The 17,120-nt window shown below is 45.9% G+C and overlaps 1 protein-coding gene across 5 annotated transcripts in view; it reads right to left on the reverse strand.

Annotated features, from left to right (window-relative positions):
- DNAH7 (dynein axonemal heavy chain 7) overlaps positions 1-17,120 on the reverse strand; it is a 356,587-nt gene that overhangs the window by 218,055 nt on the left and 121,412 nt on the right. For all 5 annotated transcript variants that reach the window (XM_038748902.1, XM_038748901.1, XM_038748903.1 and 2 more), the window contains 3 exons: positions 16,787-16,955; positions 11,175-11,277; positions 4,311-4,438 (listed from right to left, as the gene is read on the reverse strand). In XM_038748902.1, coding sequence (XP_038604830.1) covers positions 4,311-4,438; positions 11,175-11,277; positions 16,787-16,955 — 400 coding nt within the window. The remainder of the gene's footprint in view (positions 1-4,310; positions 4,439-11,174; positions 11,278-16,786; positions 16,956-17,120) is intronic.

The following is a 17,120-nucleotide window of genomic DNA, read 5'->3' on the forward strand; positions in this document are numbered from 1 at the left end:
GAAGTGAAGTGACTTGCCCAAAGTCACACAGCTGGCAATTGGCGGAGTCAGGATTTGAACCCACGACCTCTGACTCCAAAGCCCGGGCTCTTTCCACTGAGCTACGCTGCTTCTCATATTATTATTATTATTATTATTATGTGCTAAGCACTGGGGGAGACACAATAATAGTAATAATAATGATAATGATTGCAGGTTGTCCCCCCATGGGGCTCACAATCTTAATCTCCAGTTTAGGTAACTGAGGCCCAGAGAAGGAAATGATTTGCCCAAGGACACACAGCAGACAAGTGGCAGAGTCAGGATTAGAACCCACATCCTGCAACTCCCAAGCCCGTGCTCTTGCCACTAGGCCATGCTGCTTAATATAGTGCTCTGCACACAGTAAGCGCTCAATAAATACGACTGAATGAATGCCTCTCTTCATTTCTTAGGTGTCCGATTAATTGATCCATCATCCGTATGGACTGCTTACTGGATGCAGAGCACTATACTAAACGCTTGGGTGAGGACGATGCAACCCAGTGGGTAGACACAGTTCCCGCCTCCAGATTGCTCACAGCCCTAGAGTGAGCTTAGAAGCCAGAGGATAATCAGCTGGTCGTATTTATTATTATTATTATTAATAATAATATAATATAATATAATATAACATAATATAATAATATAATATAATATATAATATAATATAATATAATACAATACAACATAATATAATATAATATAATATATGATATATAATATAATATAATATAATATAATATAATATAATATAATATAATATAATATAATATGACATAACATAACATAACATAACATAATATAATATAATATAATATAATATAATATGATATGATATAATATAATATAATATAATATAATATAATGTTATAATAATAAATACGACCAGCTGATTATCCTCTAGCTTCTAAGCTAGCATTTATTAAGTGCTTACTAATAATAGCATTTATTAAGTGCTAACTAATAATAGCATTTATTAAGTGCTTACTATGTGCAAAGCACTGTTCTAAGCACTGGGGAGGTTACAAGGTGATCAGGTTGTCCCACGGGGGGCTCACAGTCTTCACCCCCATTTTCCAGATGAGGGAACTGAGGCCCAGAGAAGTGAAGTGACTTGCCCAAAGTCACACAGCTGGCAATTGGCGGAGTCGGGATTTGAACCCATGACCTCTGACTCCAAAGCCCGGGCTCTTTCCACTCACTTACCGGTGCAGAGCATGAGTAGCAGTGTGGCTCGGTGGAAAGAGGCCGGGATTTGGAGTCAGAGGTCATGAATTCAAATCCCGGCTCCGCCAATTGTCTGTTGTGTGACTTTGGGAAAGTCACTTCACTTCTCTGGGCCTCAGTGATCTCATCTGTAAAATGGGGATGAAGACTGGGAGCCCCACATGGGACAACCTGATCACCTTTTATCCCCCCCGGCGCTTAGAACAGTGCTTCGCACATAGTAAGCACTTAACAAATACCATCATCATTATTATTACAATGCAACAGAGTTGGTAGACACATTTCCTGCCCACAGGGAGCTTACAATCTAGAGGGGAATGAAATCGAAATGGAAAGAGAAGAAGCATGCACTACGTGCTAGAGCCCGGGCCTGGGCGTCAGAAGGACCTGGGTTCTAATCCCGGCTCTGTCACATGTCTTCTGTGTGACCGTGGGCAAGTCACTTCACTTCTCTGGGCCTCAGTTCCCTCATCTGTAAAACGGGGACAAGACTAGACTGCGGGATTGTCGTGGGCAGGAAGGTGTTTGTTGTTCTACTGTCATTCACTCAGTCGTATTTAGTGAGCGCTTACTGTGTGCACAGCACTGGACTAAGCGCTTGGAAAGTACAATTCGGCAACAGATTGGGACAATCCCTACACAACAACGGGCTCACAGGGGAAAGGGCCCGGGCTTGGGAGTCGGAGGTTGTGGGTTCAAATCCCAGCACTGTCACTTAGCAGTTGCGTGATTTGGGGCAAGTCATTTCACTTCTCTGTGCGTCAGTTGGGTAGGGATTGCCTCTATATGTTGCCAACTTGTACTTCCCAAGCGCCTAGTACAGTGCTCTGCACACAGTAAGCGCTCAATAAATACGATTGATGATGGGGATGAAGACTATGAAGCCCACGTGGGACAACCTGATTACCTTGCATCTCCCCCAGCGCTTGGAACAGTGCTTGGCACATAGTAAGCGCTTAACAAATACCACTATTATTATTATTATTATTATTATTATTATTATTATTATTAGCAGGGGGAGACAGACAACAAAACAAAACAAGTAGACAGGCATCAATAGCATCAAATTGATGCTACTGTCCTCTCCCAAGCGCTTAGTACAGTGCTGTGCACACCGTAAGCGCTCAATAAATACGATCGAATGAAAGACCGTGAGCCCCCTGTGGGACAGGGCCTGTGTCCGACCTAACTTGTATCTACCCTAGCGCTTAGTACAGTGCTTGGCACATAGTAAGCGCTTAACAAATACCACTATCATTATTATTATTATTATTATTATCATTATTATTACTATTATTAGCAGGGGGAGACAGACAACAAAACAAGTAGACAGGCATCAATAGCCTCAAATTGATGCTACTGTCCTCTCCCAAGCGCTTAGTACAGTGCTGTGCACACCGTAAGCGCTCAATAAATACAATTGAATGAAAGACCATGAGCCCCCTGTGGGACAGGGACTGTGTCCGACCCAACTTGTATCTACCCTAGCGCTTAGTACAGTGCTTGGCACATAGTAAGCGCTTAACAAATACCACCATTATTATTATTACTATTAGCAGGGGGAGACAGACAACAAAACAAAACAGGTAGGCAGGCATCAATAGCATCAAATTGATGCTACTGTCCTCTCCCAAGCGCTTAGTACAGTGCTGTGCACACCGTAAGCGCTCAATAAATACGATCGAATGAAAGACCGGGAGCCCCCTGTGGGACAGGGACTGTGCCCGACCTAACTTGTACCTACCCTAGCGCTTAGTACAGTGCTTGGCACATAGTAAGCGTTTAACAAATACCACCATCATTATTATTATTATTATTATTATTATTATTATTATTATTATTAGCAGGGGGAGACAGACAACAAAACAAGTAGACAGGCATCAATAGCATCAAATTGATGCTACTGTCCTCTCCCAAGCGCTTAGTACAGTGCTGTGCACACCGTAAGCGCTCAATAAATATGATCGAATGAAAGACCGTGAGGCCCCCTGTGGGACAGGGCCTGTGTCCGACCTAACTTGTACCTACCCTAGCGCTTAGTACAGTGCTTGGTACATAGTAAGCGCTTAACAAATACCACTATTATTATAATTATAATTATTATTATTATTATTATTATTATTATTAGCAGGGGGAGACAGACAACAAAACAAAACAGGTAGACAGGCATCAATAGCATCAAATTGATGCTACTGTCCTCTCCCAAGCGCTTAGTACAGTGCTGTGCACACCGTAAGCGCTCAATAAATACGATCGAATGAAAGACCGGGAGCCCCCTGTGGGACAGGGACTGTGTCCGACCTAACTTGTATCTACCCTAGCGCTTAGTACAGTGCTTGGCACATAGTAAGCGCTTAACAAATACCACCATTATTATTATTATGATTATTAGCAGGGGGAGACAGACAACAAAACAAAACAGGTAGACAGGGATTAATAGCATCAAATTGATGCTACTGTCCTCTCCCAAGCGCTTAGTACAGTGCTGTGCACACCGTAAGCGCTCAATAAATACGATCGAATGAAAGACCGGGAGCCCCCTGTGGGACAGGGACTGTGTCCGACCTAACTTGTATCTACCCTAGCGCTTAGTACAGTGCTTGGCACATAGTAAGCGCTTAACAAATACCACCATTATTATTATTATGATTATTAGCAGGGGGAGACAGACAACAAAACAAAACAGGTAGACAGGGATTAATAGCATCAAATTGATGCTACTGTCCTCTCCCAAGCGCTTAGTACAGTGCTGTGCACACCGTAAGCGCTCAATAAATACGATCGAATGAAAGACCAGGAGCCCCCTGTGGGACAGGGACTGTGTCCGACCTAACTTGTATCTACCCTAGCGCTTAGTACAGTGCTTGGCACATAGTAAGCGCTTAACAAATACCACCATCATTACTATTATTATTATTAGCAAGGGGAGACAGACAACAAAACAAAACAAGTAGACAGGCATCAATAGCATCAAATTGATGCTACTGTCCTCTCCCAAGCGCTCAGTACAGTGCTGTCCTTAGGAAATAGCATTGTTGTTATAGGAAGCGGCCCGGCCATACCTTGAGGTTATCCGGTAATTCCGATCGGCCGGCGTAGCCGGGATTCATGGTGATGAAGACGGCGCAGGTGGGGTCCAGTCTCAGCTCCGTCCCTTCGAACACTAGGAGATCGGATCCCGTGTTTATCCCTGCGAGGATGATGAGGGTGGGATTTGTTAAGCGCTTACTACGTGCCAAGCACTGTTCTAAGCGACGGCCTCGTAGCCGGTTGAAAGGTGGTCTGCATGGGCCTCTAGACCGTGAGCTCGTCGTGGATAGGGGATGCGCCTGTTCTATTGTTCTATTGTCCGCTCCCAAGCGCTTAGTACAGTGCTCCGCACATAGTAAGCGCTCAGTAAATACGACTGCCTGACTATAAACTTGTCTTCTAGGCCGTAAACTCTCGAGAAGCAGCGTGGCTTAGCGGAAAGAGCCCAGGCTTTGGAGTCAAGAGGTCGTGGGTTCAAATCCCGGCTCCGCCGCTTGTCAGCTGGGTGACTCTGGGCAAGTCGCTTCACTTCTCTGGGCCTCAGTGACCTCATCTGGAAAATGGGGATTAAGACTGGGAGCCCCCCGAGGGACAACCTGATCACTTTGTAACCTCCGCAGCGCTTAGAACAGTGCTTTGCACATAGTAAGCGCTGAATAAATGGCATCATTATTATTATTATTATTGTGGGCAGGGAATGTGTCAGTTCTGTTGTTCTGTTGGACTCTTCCAAGCACTTAGTACAGTGCTCCGCACATATTAAGCGCTCAGTAAATACAATTGACTGACTATAAACTAGTCTTCTAGACCACAAACTCTTTGTGGGCGGGGAATGTGCCAGTTCTATTGTTCTGTTGGACTCTTCCAAGCGCTTAGTACAGTGCTCAGCACACAGTAAGCGCTCAGTAAATACGATTGACTGACTATAAACTTGTCTTCGGGACCGTAAACTCTTAGTGGGCAGGGAATGTGTCAGTTCTATTATTCTGTTGGACTCTTCCTAGTGCTTAGTACAGTGCTCAGCACACAGTAAGAGCTCGTTAAATACGATTGACTGACTATAAATTTGCCTTCTAGACCATAAACTCTTTGTGGGCAGGGAATGTGTCAATTCTATTGTTCTGTTGGACTCTTCCAAGCGCTTAGTACAGTGCTCAGCACACAGTAAGCGCTCAGTAAATACGATTGACTGACTAGGAACTTGTCTTCTAGACCATAAACTCCTTGTGGGCAGGGAATATGTCAGTTCTATTGTTCTTCTGGACTCTTGCAAGCGCTTAGTACAGTGCTCAGCACCACAGTAAGCGCTCAGTAAATACAATTGACTGACTATAAACTTGTCTTCTAGACCGCAAACTCTTTGTGGGCAGGGAATGTGTCAGTTCTATTGCTCTGTTGGACTCTTCCAAGCGCTTAGTACAGTGCTCAGCACACAGTTAGTGCTAAGTAAATACAATTGACTGACTAGGAACTTGTCTTCTAGACCATAAACTCCTTGTGGGCAGGGAATATGTCAGTTCTACTGTTCTGTTGGACTCTTGCAAGCGCTTAATACAGTGCTCAGCACACAATAAGCGCTCAGTAAATACGATTGACTGACTAGGAACTTGTCTTCTAGACCATAAACTCCTTGTGGGCAGGGAATATGTCAGTTCTATTGTTCTGTTGGACTCTTCCAAGCGCTTAGTACAGTGCTCAGCACACAGTAAGTGCTCAGTAAATACGATTGACTGACTATAAACTTGTCTTCTAGACCATAAACTCCTTGTGGGCAGGGAATATGTCAGTTCTATTGTTCTGTTGGACTCTTGCAAGCGCTTAGTACAGTGCTCAGCACCACAGTAAGCACTCAGTAAATACGACTGACTGACTAGGAACTTGTCTTCTAGACCATAAACTCCTTGTGGGCAGGGAATGTGCCAGTTCTATTGTTCTGTTGGACTCTTCCAAGTGCTTAGTACAGTGCTCAGCACACAGTAAGCGCTCAGTAAATACGACTGACTGACTAGGAACTTGTCTTCTAGACCATAAACTCCTTGTGGGCAGGGAATGTGCCAGTTCTATTGTTCTGTTGGACTCTTCCAAGCGCTTAGTACAGTGCTCAGCACATAGTAAGCGCTCAGTAAATACGATTGACAGACTATAAACTTGTCTTCAAGACGGTAAACTCTTAGTGGGCAGGGAATGTGTCAGTTCTATTGTTCTGTTGGACTCTTCCTAGTGCTTAGTACAGTGCTCAGCACACAGTAAGCGCTCGCTAAATACGATTGACTGACTATAAATTTGTCTTCTAGACCATAAACTCTTTGTGGGCAGGGAATGTGTCAATTCTATTGTTCTGTTGGACTCTTCCAAGCGCTTAGTACAGTGCTCAGCACACAGTAAGCGCTCGCTAAATACGATTGACTGACTATAAATTTGTCTTCTAGACCATAAACTCTTTGTGGGCAGGGAATGTGTCAATTCTATTGTTCTGTTGGACTCTTCCAAGCGCTTAGTACAGTGCTCAGCACACAGTAAGCGCTCAGTAAATACGATTGACAGACTATAAACTTGTCTTCTAGACCATAAACTCTTTGTGGGCAGGGACTGTGCCAGTTCTATTGTTCTGTTGGACTCTTCCATGCACTTAGTACAGTGCTCAGCACACAGTAAGCGCTCAGTAAATACAATTGACTGACTATAAACTTGTCTTTGAGACCGTAAACTCTTTGTGGGCAGGGAATATGTCAGTTCATTGGTCTGTTGGACTCTTGCAAGCGCTTAGTACAGTGCTCAGCACACAGTAAGCGCTCAGTAAATACGATTGACTGACTATAAACTTGTCTTCGAGACCGTAAACTCCTTGTGGGCAGGGACTGTGTCAGTTCTATTTTTCTGTTGGACTCTTCCAAGCGCTTAGTACAGTGCTCAGCACACAGTAAGCGCTCAGTAAATATGACTGACTGACTAGGAACTTGTCTTCTAGATCATAAACTCCTTGTGGGCAGGGAATGTGCCAGTTCTATTGTTCTATTAGACTCTTCCAAGCACTTAGTACAGTGCTCAGCACCACAGTAAGCGCTCAGTAAATACGATTGACTGACTATAAACTTGTCTTCTAGACTGTAAAACTCTTTGTGGGCAGAGAATGTGTCAATTCTATTGTTCTGTTGGACTCTTCCAAGCGCTTAGTACAGTGCTCAGCACACAGTAGGCGCTCAGTAAATACGACTGACTATAAACTTGTCTTCTAGACCATAAACTCTTTGTGGGCAGGGAATATGTCAGTTCTACTGCTCTGTTGGACTCTTCCAAGTGCTTAGTACAGTGCTCAGCACACAGTAAGCGCTCAGTAAATACGATTGACTGACTATAAATTTGCCTTCTAGACCATAAACTCTTTGTGGGCAGGGAATGTGTCAATTCTATTGTTCTGTTGGACTCTTCCAAGCGCTTAGTACAGTGCTCAGCACACAGTAGGCGCTCAGTAAATACGACTGACTATAAACTTGTCTTCTAGACCATAAACTCCTTGTGGGCAGGGAATATGTCAGTTCTATTGCTCTGTTGGACTCTTCCAAGCGCTTAGTACAGTGCTCAGCACACAGTAAGCGCTCAGTAAATACGATTGACTGACTAGGAACTTGTCTTCTAGACCATAAACTCCTTGTGGGCAGGGAATATGTCAGTTCTATTGTTCTGTTGGACTCTTGCAAGCGCTTAGTACAGTGCTCAGCACACAGTAAGCGCTCAGTAAATACGACTGACTGACAGGGAACTTGTCTTCTAGACCATAAACTCCTTGTGGGCAGGGAATATGTCAGTTCTATTGTTCTGTTGGACTCTTCCAAGCGCTTAGTACAGTGCTCAGCACACAGTAAGCGCTCAGTAAATACGACTGACTGACTAGGAACTTGTCTTCTAGACAATAAACTCCTTGTGGGCAGGGAATATGTCAGTTCTATTGTTCTGCTGGACTCTTCCAAGCGCTTAGTACAGTGCTCACCACACAGTAAGCGCTCGGTAAATACGATTGACTGACTAGGAACTTGTCTTCTAGACCATAAACTCCTTGTGGGCAGGGAATTTGTCAGTTCTATTGTTCTGTTGGACTCTTCCAAGCGCTTTGTACAGTGCTCAGCACACAGTAAGCGCTCAGTAAATACGACTGACTGACAGGGAACTTGTCTTCTAGACCATAAACTCCTTGTGGGCAGGGAATATGTCAGTTCTATTGTTCTGTTGGACTCTTCCAAGCGCTTAGTACAGTGCTCAGCACACAGTAAGTGCTCAGTAAATACGATTGATTGACTAGGAACTTGTCTTCTAGACCATAAACTCCTTGTGGGCAGGGAATTTGTCAGTTCTATTGTTCTGTTGGACTCTTCCAAGCACTTAGTACAGTGCTCTGCACATAGTAAGCACTCAGTAAAGACGATTGACTGACTGCCTGACTACAAGCTCGTCTTCTAGACCGTAAACTCGTTGTGGGAGGGGAATGTGTCAGTTCTATTGTTCTGCTGGACTCTTCCAAGCGCTTAGTACAGTGCTCAGCACACAATAAGCGCTCAGTAAAGAGGTGCTGGACTCTTCCAAGCGCTTAGTACAGTGCTCAGCACACAGTAAGTGCTCAGTAAATACGACTGACTGACTGACTGACTATAAGCTCGTCGTCTAGACCGTAAACTCGTTGTGGGAAGGGAATGTGTCAGTTCTATTGTTCTGCTGGACTCTTCCAAGCACTTAGTACAGTGCTCAGCACACAGCAGGCGCTCAGTAAAGACAACTGACTGACTATAAGCTCGTCGTCTAGACCGTAAACTCGTTGTGGGAGGGGAATGTGTCAGTTCTATTGTTCTGCTGGACTCTTCCAAGCGCTTAGTACAGTGCTCAGCACACAGTAAGCGCTCAGTAAAGACGACTGACTGACTATAAGCTTGTCATCTAGACCGTAAACTCGTTGTGGGCGGGGAATGTGTCAGTTCTATTGTTCTGCTGGACTCTTCCAAGCGCTTAGTACAGTGCTCAGCACACAGTAAGCGCTCAGTAAAAATGACTGACTGACTATAAGCTCGTCGTCTAGACCGTAAACTCGTTGTGGGTGGGGAATGTGTCAGTTCTATTGTTCTGCTGGACTCTTCCAAGCGCTTAGTACAGTGCTCAGCACACAGTAAGTGCTCAGTAAATACGACATCCCTCCTTTATTGTTCTGCTGGACTCTTCCAAGTGCTTAGTACAGTGCTCAGCACACAGTAAGCGCTCAGTAAAGAGGAGCTGGACTCTTCCAAGCGCTTAGTACAGTGCTCAGCACACAGTAAGCGCTCAGTAAAGACGACTGACTGACTGACTGACTATAAGCTCGTCGTCTAGACCATAAACTCGTTGTGGGAAGGGAATGTGTCAGTTCTATTGTTCTGCTGGACTCTTCCAAGCGCTTAGTACAGTGCTCAGCACACAGTAAGCGCTCAGTAAAGACGACTGACTATAAGCTCGTCATCTAGACCGTAAACTCGTTGTGGGAGGGGAATGTGTCAGTTCTATTGTTCTGCTGGACTCTTCCAAGCGCTTAGTACAGTGCTCAGCACACAGTAAGTGCTCAGTAAATATGACATCCCTCCTTTATTGTTCTGCTGGACTCTTCCAAGCGCTTAGTACAGTGCTCAGCACACAGTAAGCGCTCAGTAAAGAGGTGCTGGACTCTTCCAAGCGCTTAGTACAGTGCTCAGCACACAGTAAGCGCTCAGTAAAGACGATTGACTGACTGACTGACTATAAGCTCGTCGTCTAGACCGTAAACTCGTTGTGGGAAGGGAATGTGTCAGTTCTATTGTTCTGCTGGACTCTTCCAAGCGCTTAGTACAGTGCTCAGCACACAGTAAGCGCTCAGTAAAGACGACTGACTGACTGACTATAAGCTCGTCTTCTAGACCGTAAACTCGTTGTGGGAGGGGAATGTGTCAGTTCTATTGTTCTGCTGGACTCTTCCAAGCGTTTAGTACAGTGCTCAGCACACAGTAAGCGCTCAGTAAAGACGACTGACTGACTGACTATAAGCTCGTCTTCTAGACCGTAAACTCGTTGTGGGAGGGGAATGTGTCAGTTCTATTGTTCTGCTGGACTCTTCCAAGCGTTTAGTACAGTGCTCAGCACACACTAAGCGCTCAGTAAAGATGACTGACTGACTATAAGCTCGTCGTCTAGACCGTAAACTCGTTGTGGGTGGGGAATGTGTCAGTTCTATTGTTCTGCTGGACTCTTCCAAGCGCTTAGTACAGTGCTCAGCACACAGCAAGTGCTCAGTAAATACGACATCCCTCCTTTATTGTTCTGCTGGACTCTTCCAAGTGCTTAGTACAGTGCTCAGCACACAGTAAGCGCTCAGTAAAGAGGTGCTGGGCTCTTCCAAGCGCTTAGTACAGTGCTCAGCACACAGTAAGCGCTCAGTAAAGACAACTGACTGACTATAAGCTCGTCATCTAGACCGTAAACTCGCTGTGGGCGGGGAATGTGTCAGTTCTATTGTTCTGCTGGACTCTTCCAAGCGCTTAGTACAGTGCTCAGCACACAGTAAGTGCTCAGTAAATACGACATCCCTCCTCCAAGCGCTTAGTACAGTGCTCAGCACACAGTAAGTGCTCAGTAAATACGACATCCCTCCTTTATTGTTCTGCTGGACTCTACTAAGTGCTTAGTACAGTGCTCAGCACACAGTAAGTGCTCAGGAAAGACGACATCCCTCCTTTATTTCTTTCTATTCATGTCTGTCTCCCCCCTCCAGACTGTCAGCTTGCTGCGGGCAGGGAATGTAGGTTATATCGCTGTGTTGTCCTCTCCCGAGCGCTCAGTCCAGTGCTCTGCACATAGTAAGCGCTCCATACAGGCGACTGAATGGACGATTGAAGGTTATTTCGGACCTCTCTGGATGGTGAGGATCTGCTGAGCCACGACGGAGAGGACTTCCAAGTCGATCCGGTTGAATTCGTCGAAGCAAGCCCACGCTCCACACGACAGCAACCCCTGTGGACACATGACCGTGCCCACGTTCGTCAATCAATCAATCAATCAACCGATCAATCAATAAATCGTATTTATTGAGCGCTTACTGTGTGCAGAGCACTGTACTAGGCGCTCGGGAAGTCCAAGTTGGCAACATCTAGAGACGGGCCCGACCCCACAGCGGGCTCACAGTCGAGAAGGGGGAGACAGACGACAGAACCAAACATCATCATCAATCGTATTGATTGAGCGCTTACTGTGTGCAGAACACTGTACTAAGCGCTTAGGGAAGTCCAAGTTGGCAACGTATAGAGACGGTCCCTATTCAATGGTGGGCTCACAGTCTAAAAGGGGGAGACAGAGAACAAAACCCAACATCCTAACAAAATAAAATAAATAGAATAGATAGGTACAAGTCAAATAAATAAATAAATAAATGGATGTAAACATATGAACAAAATAAAATAAATAGAATAGATATGTACAAGTAAAATAAATGAATAAATAAATAGATGTAAACATATGAACAAAATAAAATAAGATAAAATAACGCTAATGCGGTGGGCAATGCGGGGCCGCAAGCATGATACACGCGTGTGGTGGAGCCGACCTCCTCCCTGACCTTGACGTCACGGTTCCCGGCAGACAGCTTCTGACCGACCCTTATCCTTCAATTTCATACTTCCCAAGCGCTCAGTCCAGTGCTCTGCATACAGTAAGCGCTCAATAAATACGACTGAATGAATGCAATCGATTGTACTTATTATGGTCTTGACACCTGTCTCCACGTTCGGTTTTGTTGTCTGTCTCCCGCTTCCAGACTGTGAGCCCGTTGTTGGGCAGGGTCCGTATCTATATGTTGCTAAACTGTACTTCCCAAGCGCTTAGTCCAGTGCTCTGCACACAGTAAGCGCTCAATAAATACAACTGAATGATTCAATACAATCGACTGTATTTATTATAGTTTTGACACCTGTCTCCATGTTTTGTTTTGTTCTCTGTCTCCCCCTTCCAGACTGTGAGCCTGTTGTTGGGCAGGGACCGTCTCTATATGTTGCTAACTTGTACTTCCCAAGCGCTTAGTCCAGTGCTCTGCACCCAGTAAGCGCTCAATAAATGTGACTGAATGAATGAATACAATCGATGGTATTTATTATGGTTTTGACACCTATCTCCATGTTTTGTATTGACTGTGAGCCTGTTGTTGGGCAGGGACCATCTCTATATGTTGCTAACTTGTACTTCCCAAGCGCTTAGTCCAGTGCTCTGCACCCAGTAAGCGCTCAATAAATACGACTGAATGAATGAATACAATCGATTGTATTTATTATGTTTTTGACACCTATCTCCATGTTTTGTTTTGACTGTGAGCCTGTTGTTGGGCAGGGACCGTCTCTATATGTTGCTAACCAGTACTTCCCAAGCGCTTAGTCCAGTGCTCTGCACCCAGTAAGCGCTCAATAAATACGACTGAATGAATGAATACAATCGATTGTATTTATTATGGTTTTGACACCTGTCTACATGTTTTATTTTGTTGTCTACCTCCCCCCTCTAGACTGTGAGCCCGCTGTTGGGTAGGGATTGTCTCTATATGTTGCCGATTTGTACTTCCAAAGCACTTAGTCCAGTGCTCTGCACGCAGTAAGCGCTCAATAAATACAATTGAATGAATGAATGAATACAATCGATTGTATTTATTATGGTAATGACACCTGTCTACATGTTTTGTTTTGTTGTCTGTCTCCCCCTTCAAGACTGTGAGCCCATTGTAAGGTAGGGACCGTCTCTATATGCTGCCAACTTGTACTTCCAAAGCACTTAGTCCAGTGCTCTGCACACAGTAAGTGCTCAATAAATACGACTGAATAAATGAATACAATCGATTGTATTTATTATGGTATTGACCCCTGTCTCCATGTTTTGTTTTGTTGTCTGCCTCCCCCTTCTAGACTGTGAGCCCGCTGTTGGGTAGGGACTGTCTCTATATGTTGCCGATTTGTACTTCCCAAGCGCTTAGTCCAGTGCTCTGCACACAGTAAGCGCTCAATAAATACAACTGAATGAATGAATACCGTCGATTGTATTTATTACGGTTTTGACACCTGTCTCCATGTTTTGTTTTGTTGTCTGCCTCCGCCTTCTAGACGGTGAGCCTGTTGCAGGGTAGGGACCGTCTCTATCTGTTGCCGGCTTGTACTTAATAAGCGCTTAGTACAGTGCTCTGCACACTGTAAGCGCTCAATAAATACGATTGAACGAATAAATGAATTTACTGACTGTGAGCCCACTGTTGGGTAGGGACCGTCTCTATATGTTGACAGCTTGTACTTCCCAAGCGCTTAGTACAGTGCTCTGCACATGGTAAGCGCTCAATAAATATGATTGATTGATTGATTGAGGGCTTACTGTGGGCAGAGCACTGTACTAAGCGCTTGGGAGAGTGCCATATAGTAATAATTAATAACAATAATAGTAGTGGTATTTTTAAGTGCTTACTATGTCCTCTCCTTACTATGAAGAAGCAACATGGCATAGTGGCTAGAGCCCAGGCCTGGGATTCAGAAGGACATGGGTTCTAATCCCGGCTCAGCCACTTGTCTGCTGTACAATCTTGGGCAAGTCACTCCACTTCTCTGGGCCTCAGTTATCTCACCTGTAAAATGGGATTAAAGACTGGGAGCCCCATGTTGGGCAGGGACTGTGTCCAACCTGATTTGCTGGGATCCACCCCAGCGCATAGTACAGTGCCTGGCACATAGTAAGCGCTTAACAAATCCCATTGTCATTATCATCATTAGAGACCAACAAAGAGAAGGAGGAAGAGAGGGAGAGACAGAGACAGAGAGACAGAGAAAGAGAAGAAGCAGCTTGGCCTAGTGGAAAGAACACAAGCCTGCGAGTTAGAGGAGCTGGGGTCTACTCCTGAATTGGCCACATGTCTGCTGTGTGACCTTGGGCAAGTCACTTCACTTCTCTGGGCCTCAGTTCCCTCATCTGGAAAATGGGGGTGAAGACTGTGAGCCCCATGGGAGACAGGGATTGCATCCAACCTAATTAAATTGTACCTAACCCAGGGCTTAGAAGAGTGCCTGGCGCATAGTAAGTGCAAACAAATACCACGAGAGACAGAGAGGGAAGGAGAAAGAGGGGGAGAAAGAGAGGGGGAGAGAAAAAGAGAGACAGGGAAAGAGAGAGGAAAAAAGAGCGAGAGGGAAAGAGAGAGGTAAAGGGAGAAAGAGGGAGGGAGGGAGAAAAAGAGAGAGGGAGATAGAGGGGGAAGAGAAAGGGAGAAAGAGAGAGGGAGAAAGAGAAATGGAGAGGAAGAAAAAGGGGGAGAGAGAAAGGGGGAGGGAGAAAGAAAGAGAGAAAAAAGAGAAAGAGGAGAGAGAAAGGGAGAGGGAGAGAGGGAGAGGGAGAAAGAGGGAGGGAAGGAGACAGAGGGGGAGAAAGAGGAAGAAGAGATGAAAGAAGAGAGAGGGAGAAAGAGAGGAAGAAGAAATGAAGGAAGAGAGAGACGGAAAGTGGGAGGGAGAAAGGTAGAAGGAGAGATAGGAAGAGAAAGAGAAGAAAAGATGGGAAGAGAGAGAAAGGGAGAAAGAGGAAGGGAGGGAGAGAAAGAGGTAGAAGGAGAGAGAGGAAGAGAAAGAGAGAGGAAAAGATGGGGAGAGAGAGAAAGGGAGAAAGAGGAAGGGAGGGAGAAAAAAGAGTAAAAAGAGAGAGGGAGAAAGAGAGGGAAGAGAAAGCGTGAGAGAGAAAGAGGGAGAAAGACAGGAAGAGAAAGAGAGGGAAAGAGGGGGAGAGAGAGAAAGGGAGAAAGAGAGAGTGGGGGAAAGGTGGAAGGGAGAAGAACAGAGAGAGGAGAAAGAAAGAGAGGGAGAGAGAAGAAAGAGAGAGGGAGAAAGAGAGGGAAGGAGGGAGAAAGAGGGAGAAACAGAGAGAAGAAAAAGAGGGAGAGAGAGATAGGGAGAGGGAGGAGGGAGGGAGAAAGAGAGAAAGAGAGGGAGAAAGGGGGAAGAGGGAGAGAAGAGAAAGAGAGAGAGGAAGAAAGAAAGAGAGGGAGGGGGAGAGAGATAAAAGGAGAAAGGGAAAAGGGGAGAAAGGAAAAGGGGAGAAAGGAAAAGGGGAGGAGAAAGTGTGCCGGAAAAAGAAAGGGAAAAAGAAAGGAGGGAGAAGAGAGAGAAAGAGAGAGAAAGTTCCCCAAAATGTATCTCCCTGATCTTGGAACACAGTAAGTGCTTAACAAATACTATTACAGCAGGCAAGAAAGCACTGAATAAAGAAGCAAGTGCAAATATCATGAGAGAGAGAGAGAGAGAGAGAGAGAGAGAGAGAGAGAGAGAGAGAGAGAGAGAGAAGCAGAACGAGGGGGGAGAGGGTGAAGAGACAGAGGGAGAGAGGGAAAGAGTGGAAAAAAGAGAGAGGGGGAGAAAGGGAGAGGAAAAAAGAGGGAGGGAGAGAGAAAAGGAGAGAGGGAAAAGGGGGAAGAGAAAGGAAGAGAGAGGGGAAGAGACGAAGAAAAAGAAAGAGAGGGAAGGGGAGAGAGAGAAAGGGAGAGGGAGAAAAAGAGGGAGAGAGGAGAAAGAAAAAGGGGGAGAGAGAAAGGGAGAAAGAGGAAAGGAGGGAGAAAATGAGAGAGGGTAAAAGAGAGAGGAAGAGGGGGTAGAGAAAGGGAGAGAGAAAGAGGGAAAGAGAGAGGGAGGGAGAGAGAAAGAAAGAGAGAGAGGAAGAGAAAGAGAAAGAGAGGAAAAACGGGGGAGAGAGAAAGGGAGAGGGAGAAGGAGGGAGGGAGGGAGAGCAGGAGAAAGAAGGGTGAAGAGGGAGAAAGAGGGAAAGAGAGGAAGAGAGACAGAAAGAGGGAGAAAGAGAGGAAGAGAAGGAGAGAGGAAAAAGAGGGGGAGAGGGAGAAGGAGAAAGGGAGGGAGGGAGAAAAAGAGAGGGAGAAAGGGGAGAACAGAGACAGAGGGACAAAGGGAGAGAGGGAGAAAGAGAGGAAGAAAGAGAAAGGGGGGAGAGAAAGAAAGGGAGAGGGGGAGAGAGAGAGGGAGAGGGAGAGACAGAGGGAGAAAGGAAAAGGGGAAGAGAAAGAGAACGAGAAAAAGAAAGGGAGAAAGGGAGAGAGGAGGGAGAGAGGAGAGAGAGTTTTCAAAAATGGATCTCCACGATCTTGACACATAGTAAGCGCTTAACAAATCCCATTACAGCAGGCAAGAAAGTGCTCAATAAAGAAGCAGCGCGGCTTAGAGGACAGAGCCCGGCCCTGGGAGCCAGAAGGATCTGGGTTCTAATCCCAGCTCATCACTTCTTTGCTGGGTGACCTTGGGCAAGTCACTTGAACAAAAAATGGGTCTCCCTGATCTCTCCAAATTGCATCCACCCTGTCTCCCAATTTCCCCTCCTCCTGACCCCGGGCCTTGCCCAGCTGAGCCCAGAAAGGTAGGATGGTATGAAGGGGGTGGTGGTGAAGAGATAGCCGGCCCCCCCAAGAAGTCACTGCCCCCTCTTTGGGGGGGTCAAAGGGAGGCCTGACCTTGAAGAATTTGCCCAGGGCGAGGTAATCCAGCCCGTCGGAGCAGTTGAAGACGACGCATTGCTTGGCGACGGCCTTGGCCAGGTCTTTGGTGGTCTCCGTCTTCCCGGTGCCCGCGGGGCCTTCCGGGGCTCCCCCCAGGTGAAGGTGAAGCGCTCCGAACAACGTTCTGCAAGGGACCCCCCAAATGTGTCCATCACAACTGACATATTCCCCACCATCGCCCTCAACCTCTCCGCCACCGCCATGGACTACTGAGAGTCTGAGCCCACTGTTGGGTAGGGACTGTCTCTATGTGTTGCCAATTTGTACTTCCCAAGCTCTTAGTACAGTG

Source organism: Tachyglossus aculeatus, chromosome 7 (genome assembly GCF_015852505.1).
Source record: "Tachyglossus aculeatus isolate mTacAcu1 chromosome 7, mTacAcu1.pri, whole genome shotgun sequence".
Taxonomy (NCBI): domain Eukaryota; kingdom Metazoa; phylum Chordata; class Mammalia; order Monotremata; family Tachyglossidae; genus Tachyglossus; species Tachyglossus aculeatus.